Source organism: Heptranchias perlo, chromosome 33, assembly GCF_035084215.1.
Source record: "Heptranchias perlo isolate sHepPer1 chromosome 33, sHepPer1.hap1, whole genome shotgun sequence".
Lineage (NCBI taxonomy): Eukaryota > Metazoa > Chordata > Chondrichthyes > Hexanchiformes > Hexanchidae > Heptranchias > Heptranchias perlo.
Window position 1 is genome coordinate 11,963,289 of NC_090357.1, and position 19,895 is coordinate 11,983,183.

Sequence of the window (19,895 nt, forward strand, 5' to 3'; positions counted from 1 at the left end):
TGATGTCTTCAAATTGGCGAGTTTGTGGTTTCAACTGGGGCACTGAGGCTGTGGTTAGTTACCCCAGGTTGCTTTTCCAGGTTTTTTACTATCTGATCACAGAGCATTAGCAGGTTTCTAATTTCTTTCTGTTCTCCCTGGGCTAATGAAGGAAATCAGATACCACGGATGCCTGGAGCTCTTTCACGTTTTTTTTCTTTATTCCTGTATTTTGTAACTCACTCTAGGTTGATTTGAACCTTCTGCAGCAATTTCACAAGACAACTGATGTAGCCCAGATTCTCTATTAAAACATCAGATAGATATTAAAACATTCTGTTTTCTTGCATTCACCATTCCCATGAAATGTTCTACATGTTGATAACACAGGACTGTGTGGTATGTGTATTATGTGATTTTAATGCATTTTGAGAAATGTATGGAGAACTGATTTGTGCAAATTCTTGTTGCAGTGCATTTAATCATTTGCTGTATGAGAAGAGATCTTATTGCTATTTGCAGATGTGTCAGTACAAGTAAGTTTGCATCTGTTCTTCTCTAAACATTGTTATTTTAACAAGGAAAGCAATTTCAGACATTGCATTACATTTGAAAAGCTTAGTCTTATGTCGCATGGGTAATTTTTTTTCATTAATGCAACACGGTTGGGAGAAGTATTTGAGGAGCTCTTCTCTGAAGTCCAGAAGATATTCATGTCCTAGAAGAAGATGCCAAGAGGATCAAGCCATGTTTAGATTTTTAACATACTGAAGACACATGAAATTATGAAATGTGCCACACTATTGCCCATTGTTCAATATAACCCTTACTTGCCATTCGCAAAAGTTTTGCCTCTTTAAAAAGACAGAATTATGTTCAACCTTGTGACTCATTGGTAAAAGCCCTTTTTAGGTTTTAAGAAATAACATTTTCCCATTTACAGATAAAAGTGACTGGATTTGTCCTTTTCTGTCATTCTCTTTTGGGACCCCTTGTCGAATGCAGTTCCTTATGACTTTCTCACTCAGAGAAATCATCAAAATATTCTCTCTTTAAAATGCCCTTACTTAAATATTTATACAGCTTTGAGATGTATACTGCCTCAAGTAAGAATACAGAATTTTAAAATTAGTTTTAATAAGTAGTTACAACTAAAATTTGGATCTGGTTTGGATGCATTAATTTTAATTTCTTCATTATAATAACAGTATAAGCTCAATTATAATGTATTATTCACTTTGCGCCACTTTATATTTGACAGAAAAGCATGGAGTGATGCCAAACGGTGCATTGTCCTGAGGCCTCATTCTATAGAGGTAGGTATAACAAGCATTCCCTGGAATTTAGAAGATTAAGGTGGTGATTTGATCGAAGTTTTCAAGATATTAAGGGAACTGATAAGGTCGATAGAGAGAAACTATTTCCGCTGGTTGGGGATTCTAGGACTAGGGGACATAGCCTAAAAATTAGAGCCAGGAGTGAAGTTAGGAAACACTTCTACACGCAAAGGATGGTAGAAATTTGGAACTCTCTTCTGCAAACGGCAATTGATGCTAACTCAATTGTTAATTTTAAATTTGAGATTGATAGATTTTTGTTGACCAAAGGTATATTAAGGGAAATAGATACGGTGCGTATATGGATTTAGGCCACAGATTGGCCATGATCTCATTGAATGACGGAACAGGCTCGAGGGTCTAAATGGCGTCCTGTTCCTATTTTCCTGTTCAGTTGGTAATTAGATCTCATTGAGATTTTCAGTTAATATTCAGTTTTCAAAATAAGAGCAAAACTCCAGTGGCATCTGAACACCTTATGCCTACTGCTTGGAAATCACTCATACGTGTCCTAAATGTTACATAGACTGACTTGGGGGCTGCAGTTCTTCTCCCCTTTCTTTGGCGACACTGTTGTGGCAAATGTTAGGATGCTATGTGTAGTTTAATGACCTCCTTACTAATTGTGACTTACACTATAAGCTTCTTAAGTGATATCTGCAGTTGATTACCAGAAAATAAATGATTAGGTGATATTAATTTTCAATCTCCTGTGCTCGAGTACTGAGACAAAAGGAATATAAGATTATGTTACAACCAGAAGTTGTTTGCTTTAACTATATGCATGTTTCCAATTGAATTGTATTTTCTGTTGAAGTATTACTATATAGTTGCATACTTACTGGTGTGTCTCAATCACCCATGTATCCCTGTCCTTAGTGTTAGGTAGCCCAGGAACAGACATTTTGCTTTGAACTCTCGGATATGACTGTGAAATTCTGATAACAGTCACATGCAGAAGAGCTGCCTTGCATGGAGCCATTGCAGTGGAACTTCATGATGTCAGATAGGGAAGGGGAAATGCTACATAAGTGACTAACAACAGCCTGAAAGCAATCAGCAGTTTTAAACAAGGCAACAAAGGAAGTGTAATAAAATTGGAATGGGGCAATTCAATGGCATACACTTCCACTTTATATACCAAGCATTTGTTAAATACTAAGCATTCTATTTGGTGCAGCAGTTCTTTTTTAATTCTACAGATAAAAGGAAAAGAAACTGCAAATGCTAGAAATCTGAAATAATTCAGCAGCGCACAGTGGGCTTGTGAAAAGATGGGGTTAACGTTTTCGGTGTAGTAGATCCTTCATCTGAACCCTTTAATTCTATCCCTGGTTTAAAAAGTGGTTACTATAAGGCCATCTGCTGTATTTTTTTTATATAGTATTGCTCCTTGGACCTGGCCGCAGACTTGCTTAGATTGAACAACATTTTTGATAATAGAGGCATTGATGAGGAGGATTGTCTTATGGCACACAGTACACTCTCAGGCAGCCATTTTATTTTTGACTTTTATAGTCTTGGTACATACTGGCTAAATCAACCCATCAACTGTGTATGTCAGTTCAGATTCCTCATGCTGTCCAGGTCAGTCGGTCTTCAAAGCCATTTATCTTCTCCCTCACCTACCCCAGTAGTACATGCTGTTCAACGAATATTCAAATTGAAATAAAATTCTAATCTTTCACCATATATATATATATGGTGTGCTATTCTCCTGTAATACACAGTAAATAAGTCCAGCAGTTCAAATCATGTGGTGCAACATCATTGAAGTTCAAGTGACATGATTTCGATCAGTGAAGCCTGCTTTCCTTGGCTGTCAACCATGATAGCAGCTGCCATCAAAAATGCCTCTAAAATAGAGTAAAGCTTCCATCCAATGAATTTCACTGATGAAGGAAAGATTGGTGGGCTGAATGCTGTTCATTGCAAAGCTAGTGTGCTTGTTTCTTTTCCCTGTTCCTCACACAAAAATCTTGGTTTTAAATTGTGCCACATTTGTTTTCATTTTCTACAGTTCATCAGTTTTTTGGATTGAATCTTTCAGCTCCTCATTTCAAGATGTTTTCTATTAAAATGATTTGTTTTGGCATATCTGCATTCCGTCACCTTTCAGCAATTCCAATGGAGGCTCTAAGTTTAGTTTGTATCAGATCTGATGGGAGCACTCAAGCAACCATGTTTTATCTTCAGAGGAGTTGGAGATGAAAATGAAATGAAACTTCCTTTTTAGATGCTTTAGGACTTGAATACACAAAGGATTGATTCCAAATAATTTGTGCACTGGAGATGTTTGCTACATGATCAGTGTTGTCACGAGGCTTATTTTGGCTGTTGGGTAGCAGTGATTCTTGTGGCCCATAAAAAAAATCTTAGTCTCTTGAGCCTCACTAATTGTAGATACTGGTGCGAGTAAGTCTGACAGTAAGTAGCTAAGACTTTTCAACCAAAGGGCTGATGAGTAAATCCTTTGCTTTTTTGCACATTTATTAATGTACTTGGAGAGAAGGCAGTGGGTCCCTGAGTGCATCAATGGTGTCAGTAGCATCTCCTAATAGCTGCAGATCTGCATCAAGTCACACACATATTTTCTCTCTCCTAACTTGCTCTGTATCTTTTACTTTTTTTCTCTAAATCTTATATCTTGTTTCTCCTATTTTTCACTTTTGGTTTTGTATATTATCTTTATTTATTCCTTTTATCTTATATTAATTGGTTAACTCACGAGCACACAAGCCACCTCTCATAGTTTTGAGAGTGAGACTTGAAGTAAAGACTTTTGAAAAATTGTGCTGATGGAATGTGCCACTTTCTCCTGCAATATTTGGCATCTTAATAATTATGACTAATATATATTGTCCACTTGCCCAAGAGCTTAGTGTAGGTTAGTGATCTGCAAGAAAGCAATGAGTTTCTCACTCAGTTCCCAACTCTTTCTCACTGGGGACCAGAATGGTAGTATGAGATCAGAGATTGCCCATCTTTCATTTAGAAATCTATTCCAAGTGATTGGGACTGGCATGAAGCACAGACTGAGCAAAGATTAGAAAGAAAGAACAAACTTCCCTTTACATAGCACCTTAAGCATGTCATCAGGGCGTGCCAAAGTGCTTCACTTTTGAAGTGTAGTCTCTTATGTAGGCAAATGTGGCAGCCACTTTGTACATACTAAGATCCCACATAATAATGAATTCAAATAGAGGCCATTTATGATTAGTGTTATTTAATATCATTTCAAAAAATGATTCTCCATTAGAGCTTCACCCTTGCTGTACTGTACTCTACCTGGACTGGCCTTGTTCCCAAAAATTTAAGAACTAGTACACTATAAGAAAAATTACACTTAGTCAAATATGCTGTTTGTGTGATAATCTTAAATTGCTCACAATATTCCCACATTACCACAGCCAACACTTCATCCTAATGTTATGGAGCTCAACATGCTCGTTCCAGAAATAACTGGAAGGACAGAATCCATGATTGTATTATTGAATGTTTATCCACGTTTCATATGAATACAGTGCATAAATTTCACACATGCACTAATATGGTTTACTGAAATCCTTGTGACAACACTGGAAAATATGGAAGAACCCAAATAGAAATACTCTGTGTTTTGGAGTAATATTGAAAAGAGCTTTAATTGGTAGTTTTTCTGAGTGCAAAGCTCTGTTCAGTATCTTCAATATTTGTAACTTGCAGAAGAACTGCTGGTACGTTTGTTGGCAGAGACACTGTTGATAGGCTTGACATCATTCTTCGATACATTTTTCATTCAGTGCTGTTACCCCATTGTAAATTCTCAGATTCTGAAAGATATGCACATTGGACTTTTTGTCTGTGAAATAGGTTGGAACAAAGTTTTACACCTATAGCATTTGTGTAATGACAGATTTAAAAAGCACGTTTGTTAACTTAAATTCACTTTTTAATATTGTTTTTCTCTCTCTTTTAGGGCCATTATCAATTTGCAGGAGCACTGTGTGGAAAAGGCTGGTATGCTCGTGCTTTGAAGGCCAATTCTCTGGCAGTTCAAGTATGCCAGTGGAAAGGGCTAAATGTGAAAGGTTTGAAAGAACAACGAGAACTGATCCGAACTGAACAAATACTTTCATCAAAAGGTTGGTACAGACCTCTGTGCACTTGATTTAGACAATTCTACAGAAATGGTAATGCTTCATTTTCTAGGCACTTTAACAAGTCTCAACACCATTGTCTCTAAATCTTGTTTTTAAAATACTAATTTATTGTTACAGTGCTAATAATCTTTTGCAAGAAATAGAAGCAGTCAAAGCAATCCTGGTGTTGGTATTCTGGCGACAACCTGACGTGGTTTTGTTAGTGGGAGGGGGAGGGGGCTGGAAAATTTTGGAGAAGGGAATTTTGTGATTTTTAAACAATATTTATTACCTGCTTGTATGATTGTACAGAATTAACAGAACCTAGTGAGATTTCTTCATGTTCAGTGTTCCCTGGATAATATCTAATTGCATCTTTGCTATTGTTTAAATAATTAATTATATGAAATGATCTCCTAATTTACACTGTTCCGATGCAAAGCATTTGTGGTGTGAGGCCACCACTGCAAGCTGATTTTAATACCAATAAGATCCTGATTTCTCATAACAGCGGTGGTGTTTTGCTTGTTTTACATTGGTGTAAAACAATATGCCACACAAATAACAGGATAAATCCAACCTGATCAATTACTTTCCTATCAGCCTGTTCCTAATTATCAGTAAACTGAAAGGAGTCAGCATTGTGTCATCAAGTGAAAACCTGCTCATCAATAACCTACTCACGGGTGCTCGGTTTGAATTCCGCCAGAAACACTTGGCTCCAGGCCCTGTGGTCATGTGTGGGTCCTAAAGTGTTTAAGTTTTTTAAGAAGAAAAAATTAGAAACGATGTCTAGTTACGTCCGTCAATTTTTTTGGGGGAGGGGCGTGGGCGCGGAGAGTGAGAGAGACAATGGTGACAATAGGAATGTTTAGTGCAATACCAGGGAGATCTAAACGTTGAATATTAACAAATAACTAAGGCCACTTGTACAGTCATTATTTTCTCATGTTTGAGGACTGAAATTTTAATACAGAATTTAATGTTCAGATCTGTGTTGCACTTGAAATATTTTCTGTTTTTGGTTTTCAGAAAAAAATATTGGGAAATGGGAAAGAGATGACATCAGGTAAAACATTTAAATTATTGCATTTCCTGATTCAGTTAATCATCTGTTGACTGTCGTGCTACCATAAGTTTAAAAAAAAAAGCCAAGTTGAATAATTATTCAAAAGTAAAGATGTTTTTCTGCTTGCGGATTAAATTTTGAGAGCTTTTTATCTGAAAAGTCATAAGACTAATGTTGCGTAAATTACGTCTGTACAGTTTGAAAGAACAAAGTTGCGATTCTGAGAGTTCTACCGTTGAAGAGGAGGAGGAGGAAAGTGATGAATCTAGTGAAGATGATGATGATGTAATCCCTGCAGTAGAAGCTGCGGATGTTTGGGTTAAAATTACGAAAGATAACATACACTCTGATCAGGAGCAAAATGAGCAAACTCTACATTTGGATGTAAGTATGCTTTATGTCCTGTTTGATTTGATACGACAGTTAAGTTTTTCCCCAAAAATCTTTAGGAATCTTCATCCTACACAATACTGAATGGGTTTTGTGCTCTTTATTTTGGTCAGGTTATACAGCATCACGTGTTGATTAGATTTTAACCATTCCTGTAAATACAGCATATAAATTACTGTTAGCAAAACAGACAAATGAGTAACGCGGGGTCATTTTTCTCATTAACTAAAATGCACAGCAGCATCCAACTTGATAAATCATAATACTACTTTAAGTTGTTGCATCTAGTGAGTTTGCACCGTGACATTCAGCTGTAGTTGTTCTATTTTGTGGCTGAAAGATTGAATTAATAGTTTACATTATTTCTGTGATCATCAATTCCCCCCCACCCTACTCTTATGCCTCACGCTTCATGGGTGTATCTTTTGGCCTAGTAGAAAAATGGGGACCATTTTGTATGCTGATTGGGGAGTTATTCTCATTTAATGGTGCTCTGCACAATAAATATGTGGATATAAATCTAGTGAAAGGAGTCATTTGTATAGACGCAGCCAATTCTGACCTCTCTTCAGCATTATCATATGTGCAAACCAAATCTGAAATGTTTTCCAAGCTGAAGTGCTAATTTGGATCACAATTTTCTAAAAGGTTGTGTCACGCACTGCATTGATGGGATAGAATGTTAGCACTGAGACTTTGGTGTATCAACAGAGGAATCTGAATTGAGCATCCAAACTTCTATACTGCTCTCAGCTTTTTACTGCAGTTCCTGATGAGACCTCTAATTGAGACTGACAACATTAGCAATATTTCTCCTGCATGGATGAAATTAAGTGCTGTTGGGGACAAAAGGAACAAACTCAGTTTCCATAGTTTGTTTAGGAACAAGGAAGCTTTTTGTAACTTACAGATAGAATAAAGTAGGTTTCTTGCAGCTTGGTTGTGGTGAAATTATTACTTTGAATAGGTGACTTTAGTTAATCAGGAAGATAATTAAATTAGAGGAAGGCCACTGGTCCATTTTAATCTATTCTTTCAGGAAGATCCTAGAGTTCCTCTCTTCTCCCCCACCCCATTGCAGCATTCATATATCTCTTAAATGATTTGGGGTTTTCACTTCTACTACCTTACCCAGAAACCCACTCCATATACTGGCACTTTGTGTGAAGAACTTCCTGACGTCCATCCTAAATTTGCTTTTTACTAGTGTCCCTTTGTCCTACTGTCAGTTTAGTTTGAACTAATTTTCTTATCCATAATGTTTACCAATTTATATACCTCTGTAAGATCACTTTTCAGTCACCTCCCTTCAATGGCACCATGTTGGCCTGTTTCCAACCCACCAGTCACTTCACAGTGTCCTGGGATAAATACCGCTTATCCCTGTTTTGAGCCCTTCAAGCCTGTCTAGGACAGCATGAGTATTGGCGACAAAATAACAATCAGTAACCGGCTGATGCTGTGTTTATATAATGGCAATTTTCATGAAATATATAAAGGGTAATTTTAAGACTTGTTGCTTCCGGCAGGGAGGCTGGCCTGCCAGGAATGCGTTGCAGAAGTTTGCTCATAATTTTCTCACCATTAATTTAAATGTTTAGAAAGTCATACGCTGCATACACCCAAATTTGTGAGATGAGCTCCTATCACATGAGGCTACTTGGCAAAAGCGCAAAGTCAGAAAATTACCTCAGTAGTTTCAGTGGGAGTTTATTACAAGCACAGGGTATGTCAATACTGTTAACTTTATCATGAGCTAAACTTTCCCAGCTATTCTCTCCAGATATGACCTGCTACTATCTTGGGTGGAAACCCTCTTTGTAGCAGATGAGCTGCTAAATTTATGGGCTGTTTCATCTGTAAATATTCACGAGTCATGAGACTGGTGAGAAGATTTTGTTTCATGGCTTTCTGTAAATACTAAAGTTGTGAGCTGTTGAATCTGCTGTCAGCATCTGAGCAGAAAAAATAGTGCTTTTACCATTTTATTTCTATACAGAAGATCTTAAGTGTCACTGTTGTAAAGTGCCTAGATACACTGATTTATCTCAATTGGAAATGGGACATTTATTTGCCACACATAACTGCTGATGCTGTTACTGTGCCTCACTCACAATACAGACTGTTCACAGATCATGCTATTATGCATCTCTGTATGTAAAAGAATCCCAAGAAATTATAAATACATTCATGAGTACATTTGTTTCTGAATTCCAGTGTTCCAGTAGGCCTACATAAGCCACATCAAAACCTACCTTTTTGGCCGTGCTTTTGGTAATTTTTTCCAACTCTTCTACTTGCTTAGCATCAGTTTCTCCTCTTGAGAGGTATTCTGTATTAAATGAGCTGTATAAATTCATGTTGTAACTATGTTGATCGTCAGTTATGAGCCCGTCAAGTTGCATTCAGCCAGAAATCCTGTTCCTGCCAAGTCTTCCATCAAATGAGGTTTGAAATTCACAAGTTTAATGGTTAATTACAATCAAAAAAGGGTCTTATGGCAGCGTCAGTCAGGAATAATGAGTGAAAGCTAGTCAGCTTTACAGTCGCACTGTAAATTAACTATAGAGCAGCTCATTTTATTAATACTTCATCACAAGTCGTGAGGAAGGTTAAACTTGTCGCAGTTGGCAAGTATCTGTAAAATAATGGAGCAGGGCACTGTTTTGTTTTATGAGGCATTTTTAAAAGTATGATGTCTGGCTCCATCTTCTGTTGTAGTTTGTCATTACAGCCAATTTTATTCAAAGAAAAATGCATGCCCCTTCGGTGTCACTTAACTTCCAGAGGAGTTTGTCTCCCTCACCCACTCTACTAATGTCTAGATAAGTGAACAAATGCACAAAGTGGTGTGTTAGTGAGCCAAACAGATGGGAAGGTCATGGGTTCAATCCTTTATTCTGTGCTGAATTAGCTGATCTCAGCCTTGGTGCTCTCCAGCCTTTTGTGCTGCGTTTCAGTGACCTGCTGCAAATGTATCTTGCATCCACGTCAGACAATCTGTCCAGTAAAGTTAAGTGCTGCCAAATTGAGGTCCATGTGTACAAAGACGACCCTATGTGGCAGCATTTACTTTCCAAAGACACACCAGAAATGTTCAGCTTGATGTTGTCAGATCTTCACAGATGTCACTGCTGTATTTTACGCCGTGGTTCATATCTGTGATGGTAATCACCAATGAGTGTTCATGCTGCTGTGAAAAGAGTCACTTCATTGTATAAAACCCCTATCACTACAGCATTAACACCCACTGGCAGAGTTTTGGGTATAATGCATTCCAACAAATTGCTGGCTCTGTGCCACCTTGTATTACTAGTTTTGTTTCATAAGCTATCTTTGTGAATGTGATAAATACAGGTTTTTTAAAAAACTGCTATTCAAATCATATCTCAATATTAAATTAGTATGTGATGCAGCCCGAGCCATCCTAACCATATAACTCCAGGCCATTGTGAGGACATGACTACTGTCCTCGGTGACCCTTGGCCAAGAAGTAGATCTGCACCTGATTGTTTTCCAGTGACCCATGCTGGAAGTGCACCAGCGTGCGTGGGTGCAGGGTTAGAGCATGATCGAGCTTCACCACCTCGAAGGACATGGGCAGCAGGTGCAAGGGAACACCATCACCTCCAAGTTCCCCTCTGAGTCACACACCATCCTGACTGGTTCCTTCATTGTTGCTGGTCAAAATCATGGACCTGCCTCCCTAACAACATTGTTGGAGCACCTTCACCACATGGACTGCTGTGGTTGAAGAAGAAGGCCCACACCACCTTCTCATGCAACTCGGGATGGACAATAAACGCCGACCTTGTCAGCGATGCCCATATCCCAAGAATGAATGTTAAAAAAAAGATTGTGATGCCGTTTACTGTGCGAGTTCATAGTTTAAGAATGCCTGGAGAACTGTACCCAGCTTGATGATAAAAATTGGGGGCAAAATATTTTAACTATTTTGTTGCTCTAGCAAAAAGCTGACATAGGTACAGTAAGCCAAATAGCCTCCTTCTGTCCTGTAAACTTCTATGATTCTGTTTAAGATATAATTTTGGATAAAATATTTTTAGAATCAGTTTATGTTGGACCTTTATTAAATTTACATAATTAACATATATCTCATCTTTGACCTGAAACCACTTATGTTGGATTACATAAAAAAAACAGCTTTTCAAAATCATTTTTGACTTGATTTTACAGATTCCTTTCTTGTCAATGAACTTCAAAGCTGGCAGCTCTGAGTCTGAAAATGATAGTTTGGATAGGTTAAACCAAGGTCAGGAATCAAAGATTATGTCATCAGATGGTGATACTTCTGATTCAGAGTCAGACTCCAGTTTGAAACAAAACCAAAGAGATGTTGCAATTCCCTGTAATTCTGTGGAACCTGACAACCTAGAAAAAGCTGTATCTGCATTTATTGCAAGAACTCCATCCTTCCCTTCTGCGGATCTCGGAAAAGCTGCGTCTTCAGCATCTACAGATCCTGGAAAAGCTGCATCGTCATCTACAGATCCTGGAAAAGCTGCATCCTCACCTCCAGATCCTGGAAAAGCTGCATCGTCACCTTCTACAGACCCTGGAAAAGCTGCATCCTCACCTTCTACAGACCCTGGAAAAGCTGCATCGTCACCTTCTACAGACCCTGGAAAAGCTGCATCGTCACCTTCTACAGACTCTGGAAAAGCTGCATCGTCACCTTCTACAGACTCTGGAAAAGCTGCATCGTCACCTTCTACAGACCCTGGAAAAGCTGCATCGTCATCTTCTACAGACCCTGGAAAAGCTGCATCGTCACCTTCTACAGACCCTGGCGAAGGTGCATCGTCACCTTCTACAGACCCCGGCGAAGGTGCATCGTCACCTTCTACAGACCCCGGCGAAGGTGCATCGTCACCTTCTACAGACCCCGGCGAAGGTGCATCGTCACCTTCTACAGACCCCGGCGAAGGTGCATCGTCACCTTCTACAGACCCCGGCGAAGGTGCATCGTCACCTTCTACAGACCCCGGCGAAGGTGCATCGTCACCTTCTACAGACCCCGGCGAAGGTGCATCGTCACCTTCTACAGACCCCGGCGAAGGTGCATCGTCACCTTCTACAGACCCCGGCGAAGGTGCATCGTCACCTTCTACAGACCCCGGCGAAGGTGCATCGTCACCTTCTACAGACCCCGGCGAAGGTGCATCGTCACCTTCTACAGACCCCGGCGAAGGTGCATCGTCACCTTCTACAGACCCCGGCGAAGGTGCATCATCATCACCTACAGACCCCGGCGAAGGTGCATCATCATCACCTACAGACCCCGGCGAAGGTGCATCATCACCTACAGACCCCGGCGAAGGTGCATCATCACCTACAGACCCCGGCGAAGGTGCATCATCACCTACAGACCCCGGCGAAGGTGCATCATCACCTACAGACCCCGGCGAAGGTGCATCATCACCTACAGGCCCCGGCGAAGGTGCATCATCACCTACAGGCCCCGGCGAAGGTGCATCATCACCTACAGGCCCCGGCGAAGGTGCATCATCACCTTCGACAGATCCTGCAAAAGACATGCTCTCACCCTTTGTATCCTCAATAGAACATCGATCATCTGATGAAAGGTATTTACCTCCCCAGGTCCCCAATTTTTAATCTATGTTGTGGAGCTGTCTTTCTTGAAGACAAAAATGCTGCTGTAAGATTTTGGATATTTCACTAGATTGTCACCAATCGTTGTACATCATTTCTTCATCAGACACTGAGCGGCCTAAATTTGTTATTGATTCTGGTGGCAAGCAATGATGGCACACCAGTATGGAGAGGCCTGAGGAACAAACTAAATTTTCCTTTGGGCCTTGTCATCATAATTCAGGCGAGTTGAGGGCGCCAATCTGGCTCCCTGATGCAGCTCGCTTGTCTGGGCCTTGCCAGTTTTGGTCAGTGCCGAGGTCTGAGGGGGAGGGAGGTGATCGGGGAAGGGTGGGCAGGCAGCGGCTGCTTTTGTTTTGTGGAATTAGAAAGAGCTTTTTCTGTAAAACTGGTGCTGGTACCTCCAATACCTCATCCCAGTATCCATTAGGTATCAGCCGTGGCTCAGTGATAGCACTCTGGCCTTTGAGTCACAAGGTTGTGGGTTCAAATCCCACTCAAGGTATTTGAGCGCACAATCCAGACTGATAGTTTAGTGAGGAAGTGCTGCACTGTCGGTGGTGCCGTCTTTTGGATGAGATGTTAAACTGAGGCCCGGTCTGCCCTCTCAGATGGACGTAAAAGATCCCGTGGCACTATTTCGAAGAGCAGGGGAGTTCTCCCTGGTATTCTGGCCAAAATTTATCCCTCAAACAACACCCAAAAAACAGATTATCTGGTTATTATCACATTGCTTCTTGTGAAGCTTGCTGTGTGAAAATTGACTACCACGTTTCCTACATTACAACAGTGACTACACTTCAAAAGTACTTCATTGGCTGTAAAGTGCTTTGGGACATCCTGAGATTGTGAAAGGCGCTATAAAAATGCCAGTCTTTCTTTTCTTTTTTCTTGTGTGAATCTAATCTGTGGGTGTTGGGCCCAAGCCCGATCTTGTCCTCACCTAGTGTCCACACATGAATTTAAAGCGGCTTGTTGGCTGATTTGTGTTCTTTTTTTTAACCCCTACATCCTTGCCTAGTGGCACTGAAGTCAATTGTAGTAGCCTACTGATAGCTGCTCTTAGCCAGGATAACTCAGCTCAGACTGGGGATTGAACTTGGGACTTTACTGGCCTGTCCGGTTGAATTTCACATTGAATAGTGCCAATACCAACTGACCCAAGTGGGGAAGTGACTTCATCAGGTTAAACTTAATGACATCTGAAGTTTGAAGGTTGAAATGGTTGCAATATTTAAAATGATTCCTAGAAATTTCCATACACTTATAAGTAATCGTAACTTGAAATTGTTTTCTATATAAAAGATGGAGACCCATTGTTTGTCTCCCTCCCATTAGTCAATTTAAAATGGAGGTAGCCTGGAAAGAAACACCTTTTACTATCAAATTTTAACAATCCAAATAATAAGAATATTAGTAAATATAATTAATTTTGACTTGAAACACAAGTGCTTTTCATGTTCTTTATATTACAGTGGTCTAATGCCTGAGGGAATAGACCAAGTAAGCAGGGAGACCAAGCAGCAAATGTTCAAGACCAAGCAACTGCAGCAGGAACAGCAAAACAAATTGGAAGTGAGTTCAGAGGTAGGAACACTAAGAAAATATTGCTTTGCAAGAATGTGTGAAATTCTTAAAAAGTAAAGGTACTTTCAAGACAAAACAGGATGACTTGAGACTCCATATTAGTAGCGAGTTTGAGCTGAATCCCAAATGTGTGGAAAAAATACTAATTCAACACATTCTACACTGAAACTCCCTTAAGTTATAAAAGCATCAAATAGTGCATGTGAACTTTCTGTATCCAATCATTTCTCTTACACTGATAGATTTAACTGGGATACTTGGCTTTGTAAATAGGGGCATTGAATACAAATACAAGGAAGTCATGCTAAATCTTTACAAATCACTGGTTAGGCCTCAGCTGAAGTATTCTGTTCAATTCTGGGCCCCACACTTTAGGAAGGATGTCATGGCCTTGGAGAGGGTACAGAGGAGGTTTATCAAGATAATATTAAAAACCTGTATAAAAATTTTCAGAATCCATTTATATAGTGCGAGAGAGGTAGTCCTGTTATAAACTGTACTGCACACATTGTACTGTTGAAAGATGGAGCTGAGCAGGTATAATAATCACAGCAGTGGGATTTTATTATTTTTAGTAAACTCTGAAAATTGGCATTGTTAGCAGAAAATTTAACTAAGAGCTGTGAGTTTAAATAATTTTTTAAGATTAGAACTAACATTGATTCTGTTTCCAATAACTAGTCAAAGGGAAGGAAAGCCTGGCAGCAATTCTTTCTCATGAAAGTAGTATTCCAAGCTTTATCTGAAAACTAATAAATATTGTTGAATTTGCAGCCCAATGGAAACTGGCCATTTTCAATCTCTTCTGAAGTCCCTCCAAATATATCAGTTATATGTGGAGTGGGTCTGTGCATTTTGGAGTAGCTTATTTTTTATTTCAGGGAGTTTGGAATACTAGACAGTTCTGGAAACCAAATTGTAGCTGTTGACCTGGAAATCTCTTTACTGGCCAGAAACAGAGCCAGTACCTGGGTAGTAGTTTGTTTTTCTGGGTGTCTGCAGATCGACTTTCAGACCAGTCCAAGCTTTCAACTCCTTACTGAAATGAATGGAGATGCTTCAGGGTCCAAGCAACCCTCCCTCTAGGACAGTAATGTCACTGGTTAGCCAAAATGGTGGGTCTCCACTGGACAGCAAATGCAACAGTATTTTAATAAAGGTAGTTAGAAGAATAAATTCATGTATTATTTACAGAATGATGAACATTATGAACAGACAATACATCTCCCCCACCCCCCCCCCCCCGAGTTTCCTTCTCCTTTAATTACTGGAAAGTGGATTTTATTTGTTAATCATACAACTCTCCTTGATTCTATGTTCATCAATTACCTGCAGATAAGGTTTTCTACTGATAATACAATTTTGATTACAAACAACGACTTGAATTTTGTTTGCTCTTCTGTACCTACTAGAAATTCGATTAACTCTGCCTGTATCATGTGATCACATGTAGTTTTTCTTCTATATCTTCAGATCTGTTTGCATTCTGCCTGGTTCTTGCTCCTCCCTCTATCTTAGTGCTTCTAGATATATACTGTACATATATAAAATATGTATATATATATATATATATGTTTGTATATCACATCAGGATCCTGCGAGTAAAAATGTTAAGATCATAACAATAACATCATTGTGGATTTATATATGAAGACAGAATCATACAAATTTAAGAACATAAGAAATAGGAGCAGGAGTAGATCATATGGCTCCTCAAGCCAACTCCACCATTCAATAAGATCATGGCTGATCTTCTATCTCAGTTCCACTTTACCGCCCTATCCCCATATCCCTTGATTCCCTTAGTGTCCAAAAATCTATCGCTCTCAGTCTTGAATATACTCAACGACTGAGCATCTTTGGGGTAGAGAATTCCAAAGATTCACAACCTCTGAGTGAAGAAATTTTTCCTCATTTTGGTACTAAATGGCCGATCCCTTATTTAGTTCTCAGTACTGTACTAAAGAAAGAACCTGCATTTATGTAGCTCCTTTCATGTCTTTGGCTGTGAAGCACTTTGGGACATCCCAATCAGTTATTTTTAAAGTGTAGTTATTGTTGTTATGGCAGCACACGCAGCCAACAATTTGTGCACAGCAAGGGCTCAAACACAGCAATAACATAAATGACAATTTAGTCTGTTTTGGTGGTGATGGTTAAGGGTCACATGTTGGCCAAGACACTGGGAGAACTCCACTGTTCTTTGAATAATGCCATGGGATTTTTTATGGCCACCTGAAAGGTGGACAGAACATCGGTTTTGTGTCTCATCCAAAAGATGGTACCTCTGACAATAGAGTAGTCCCTCAGTACTGCACTGAAATGTCAGCCTAGATTATGTGTTTATGTCCAGCAGTGGATATTGAACCAACAACCTGCTGACTGTGAGGCAGGAGTGCGACCACTGAGCCAAGAGAAGTTATATTTCTGATTCATATTCATACTTGGAGCATACATGAATTGTAATGACTAATTATAATCTAGCATCAATCTTGATAAAAATTAATTATATTAGAGGAAAAGGCAGCTCTCTTGATGGCTTAGCTGGTTAAAGGGGTGGGGGGCTGCTTTTGCTTTAAATTGTATACCAAAATAAAGTAATAGTGAATGTAGAAGCAATGTAAAGAATCTGTAGTGAAGGTAGAAGCAACAATTTTTTTCAAAATAAATTCTCATTGAGATTTTTACGGTTGTGAAGTATCACTGACCTGTACATGCCATAAATGCACAGTGAACTTCCCCTGTTGTATGATAGAGTGCATTGGTTCAAACACGATGAATCCCCTATTAACAAATATGGTCATTATCTTATTAATTTTGCCTTGTTTGTTGATACTCAAAGTTTGTTGTTTAAGATGACTTTGTAGCAGTCCTGTATCACAACTATGATAGTACCATTATACAGTGTTCAACAATGTGCAAATTTTGACAGTGTTACAGTGGTCTGCCACTAATTGATAGACATTTACTTATTTTTTTGGACCCAGATTTTGTATTGTATGATGTGCGTTGGCAAAGTTAATTGGCAGGTAGCCTTGTTTCCTACAAAGAAATTAGTGGAATTCTTGTGTACATAGTTCAGTTTACTTTAACAGAGCGAAATAAATGACAGAGGGTCAAAAAAGTGCTGACTTACAGAAATGTGCAATGACACTGGGCGAGATGGGTAATAATTTAAAACTTCATGCAAGAAACTAAATTTTTGAAAATTTTACAGTAGGTAAATTGCAGAGTCTGCAGTATCACTTGTAGCTTTTGTATTATAGCATTGAAATGACAGGTCTTAACTATTTAAACAATGAAAACTCACTTGGACCTCTTAACAGCATTTCTATTACTTTTTTCCTGAAAATGCAGTTCCTTGAGTTGTAACATTTTTTTTCAAAAGAGCATTATTTTAGCTTCTTAAATGGAATTGGCATATAGTAAATAAAAAGTCTGCAGCTTCTCTTTTAGAAAGAGAATGGGTGTACTGACCATGGAATGTTTTAACTGCATAGTTTAATGGACAATCTTTTGGTTAATGCCTTTCATCTAAAGAACTTTTAAAAACTGAACTTAAACTCTATGATATCAATTTGTTGAATCACAGGACATATTATTTAATTGTATATTGGGATTAGTTACAAACAAGATATTTGTGGCTTAATATCTAATTCTTATGAAATATACATAACATGACTTTTTTTTTAAAAAGGCTGCTGTCAACTTACAGCAAGAATTCTGCAAAACTTACCTTGTGCGACTTGCTGTCACCGACAGGATTTTGTCGTCCTTGGGAAGGGGAGCGATATCTGGAAAGGGGTTGTACAATTTCCACAGTTTGGCTCTGAATGAAGACTGCTGAAACCTGAGGCCACAGCATGCAGTTTTTATTAAGGAGATCTGTACAACATAATACTCTGACGTTTGAGAGTGTGATTTCCTTAGTTGTTCGTTAATTTCTGTGTTCTACAGATTATTGTATATTACCGATTCTGTGGACTGCAATTTAGCTTCCACCTCCTCCTCCCAACTTTTCAATCAATTTTGCTAATACTTAATTTCAAGAGGGAGCAAGCTTATTGTTGAACTGTGATTGTTCAGATGGATAAATGTACCTTGGTGTGATCTATACAGGTTTAGATGGTTTCTGGTTTGATCCCTAGTGTGTGTTGTGTTGGCTAAGATGGCCAACACAACAGTGGAGGCATCACATTTGGCCTTACTGTCTCCAGGCTAAGGAAAGAAGCATTGGGCTAGAGAACAAACATCTCATGCCTGGTTGCAATCCAGTGACTCTGGCATATGTCTGGATGCGGGGAAAGGAATAGAATCCAGTTTGGCTGCGAGGACCTCTCAGTGGAATAGCCTACTGACTCGCTCACTGTCAAAGCTCACACTTGGGTGAGGTACTGGAGGACCACTATCCATACAGTGTAGAATGAGTGCCTACCTCAAGGCAAAGAGAGCTAAAGGATGAAAATCACAGATAGGAAATTGGAGAGAAAAGCAATACACAGTTGTAAGCAGGCTCTTTAGTCTAAAAGAAATTGCAAACTTTTGACAATTATTACTAACAGCTGGGGATCATTGGCTCCTTCACAGGAAAAGTAACTCATTTGGCAAGTAATTATCCATACCAAGCACTTCAAATTCATCTGATGAGAGAGAAAGTTTAAATTTACAGTATCTTATGCTTAAAAATATATGCAAATATTGTACTTAGTTGACTTAAAACAGCAGAAACTTCAGTAATGTTTAGTTTACTCACCACTGAGATAATGTTAAGCAGATGCATAGGCTTCATAATTCAGCTATGACATGTACTTCTGTTTGAGTGATCAGAATGGACAGTTATATTTATAATGGATCTCCACCTACACCCCTGACATTGTTTCTTGATGCAGACAGACGCAAGTTCAAAAAAATGCTAAATGGAGAGACTCCTGAATGATGTTTGAAGTGATGCCAATTATTTTTCTCCTTCCTTAGAGAGAAGTTTGATATTCTGACATTATTGGAAAGTTTCCATAACATAATCACATGACGTTGGCTTCCCAAAAATTAAACTTCCCTTTTTAATGTTCTGTTCTTTATCGTGGGTGTTTGTTAATGGTTATTTTCAGTGGCATTATCGCAGGCTTGAGAGGATAAAAATTATTTCAGTGTATTGGAATGGAACAATGAAAACCTTGCTATTTTATGTTTAAAATGTTTTAAAACCATACATATATATGTGTGTGTATATGTGTTTTAAAATCACACCTATAATTTTGGGGTGAATATCAGAAGTCAGCAATGTAAGCATACAAACAGTGTGTTCCCGAAGTGACTTCGGCTTCAAATTTTCAATCCTTTACAACTGATATAAAATGTAATTTTTTGTTTAAAAATGGCAGAATTAGGACTTCCTCACACCCTATCTGTATGTGCAGAAAAAGAAGTTGTAACAATTATTGAACGAAGACTAAACACGAGGCAATTTTGTGATCCCAGAGGGAAGCCTTGTTGGCAAAGAGCATGGGTAGGAGAATCGTACTGATGATGTTGTAACCCTATCTCCCTGCAAGCACAGCTTCCTAATGGGAGCAAGTGATTGTGCGATTATTCTTACAGTGTGATGACTGGGAAACTCTCACCTGCTTCATCCAGTAGGTGCCACTAACCGAGGGGACCTGACTCCTAACTTGTGATTTTGATTACTTACAAAAAAAATTATTTTTAATACCTGAGGAATTATCTTGGCAAAAGGAACTTGTATAAAAACGTTTTAAATTTGTGAATTCCATTCATCTA

At 38.9% G+C, this 19,895-nt stretch overlaps 1 protein-coding gene across 5 annotated transcripts in view; it reads left to right on the plus strand.

Moving 5' to 3' along the window:
* Nucleotides 1-19,895, plus strand: part of LOC137301479 (uncharacterized) — a 101,505-nt gene that overhangs the window by 20,439 nt on the left and 61,171 nt on the right. For 4 of the 5 annotated variants that reach the window (XR_010958298.1, XM_067970989.1, XM_067970988.1 and 1 more), the window contains exons 10-16: nt 453-515; nt 1,241-1,295; nt 5,275-5,440; nt 6,470-6,506; nt 6,704-6,890; nt 11,094-12,502; nt 14,006-14,117. Coding sequence is in view for 4 of the 5 variants with exons in the window: in XM_067970989.1 (XP_067827090.1) it covers nt 453-515; nt 1,241-1,295; nt 5,275-5,440; nt 6,470-6,506; nt 6,704-6,890; nt 11,094-12,502; nt 14,006-14,117 (2,029 nt within the window). In the remaining variant the exon portion in view is untranslated. The remainder of the gene's footprint in view (nt 1-452; nt 516-1,240; nt 1,296-5,274; nt 5,441-6,469; nt 6,507-6,703; nt 6,891-11,093; nt 12,503-14,005; nt 14,118-19,895) is intronic. The other variant, XM_067970991.1, reaches the window with a different exon arrangement.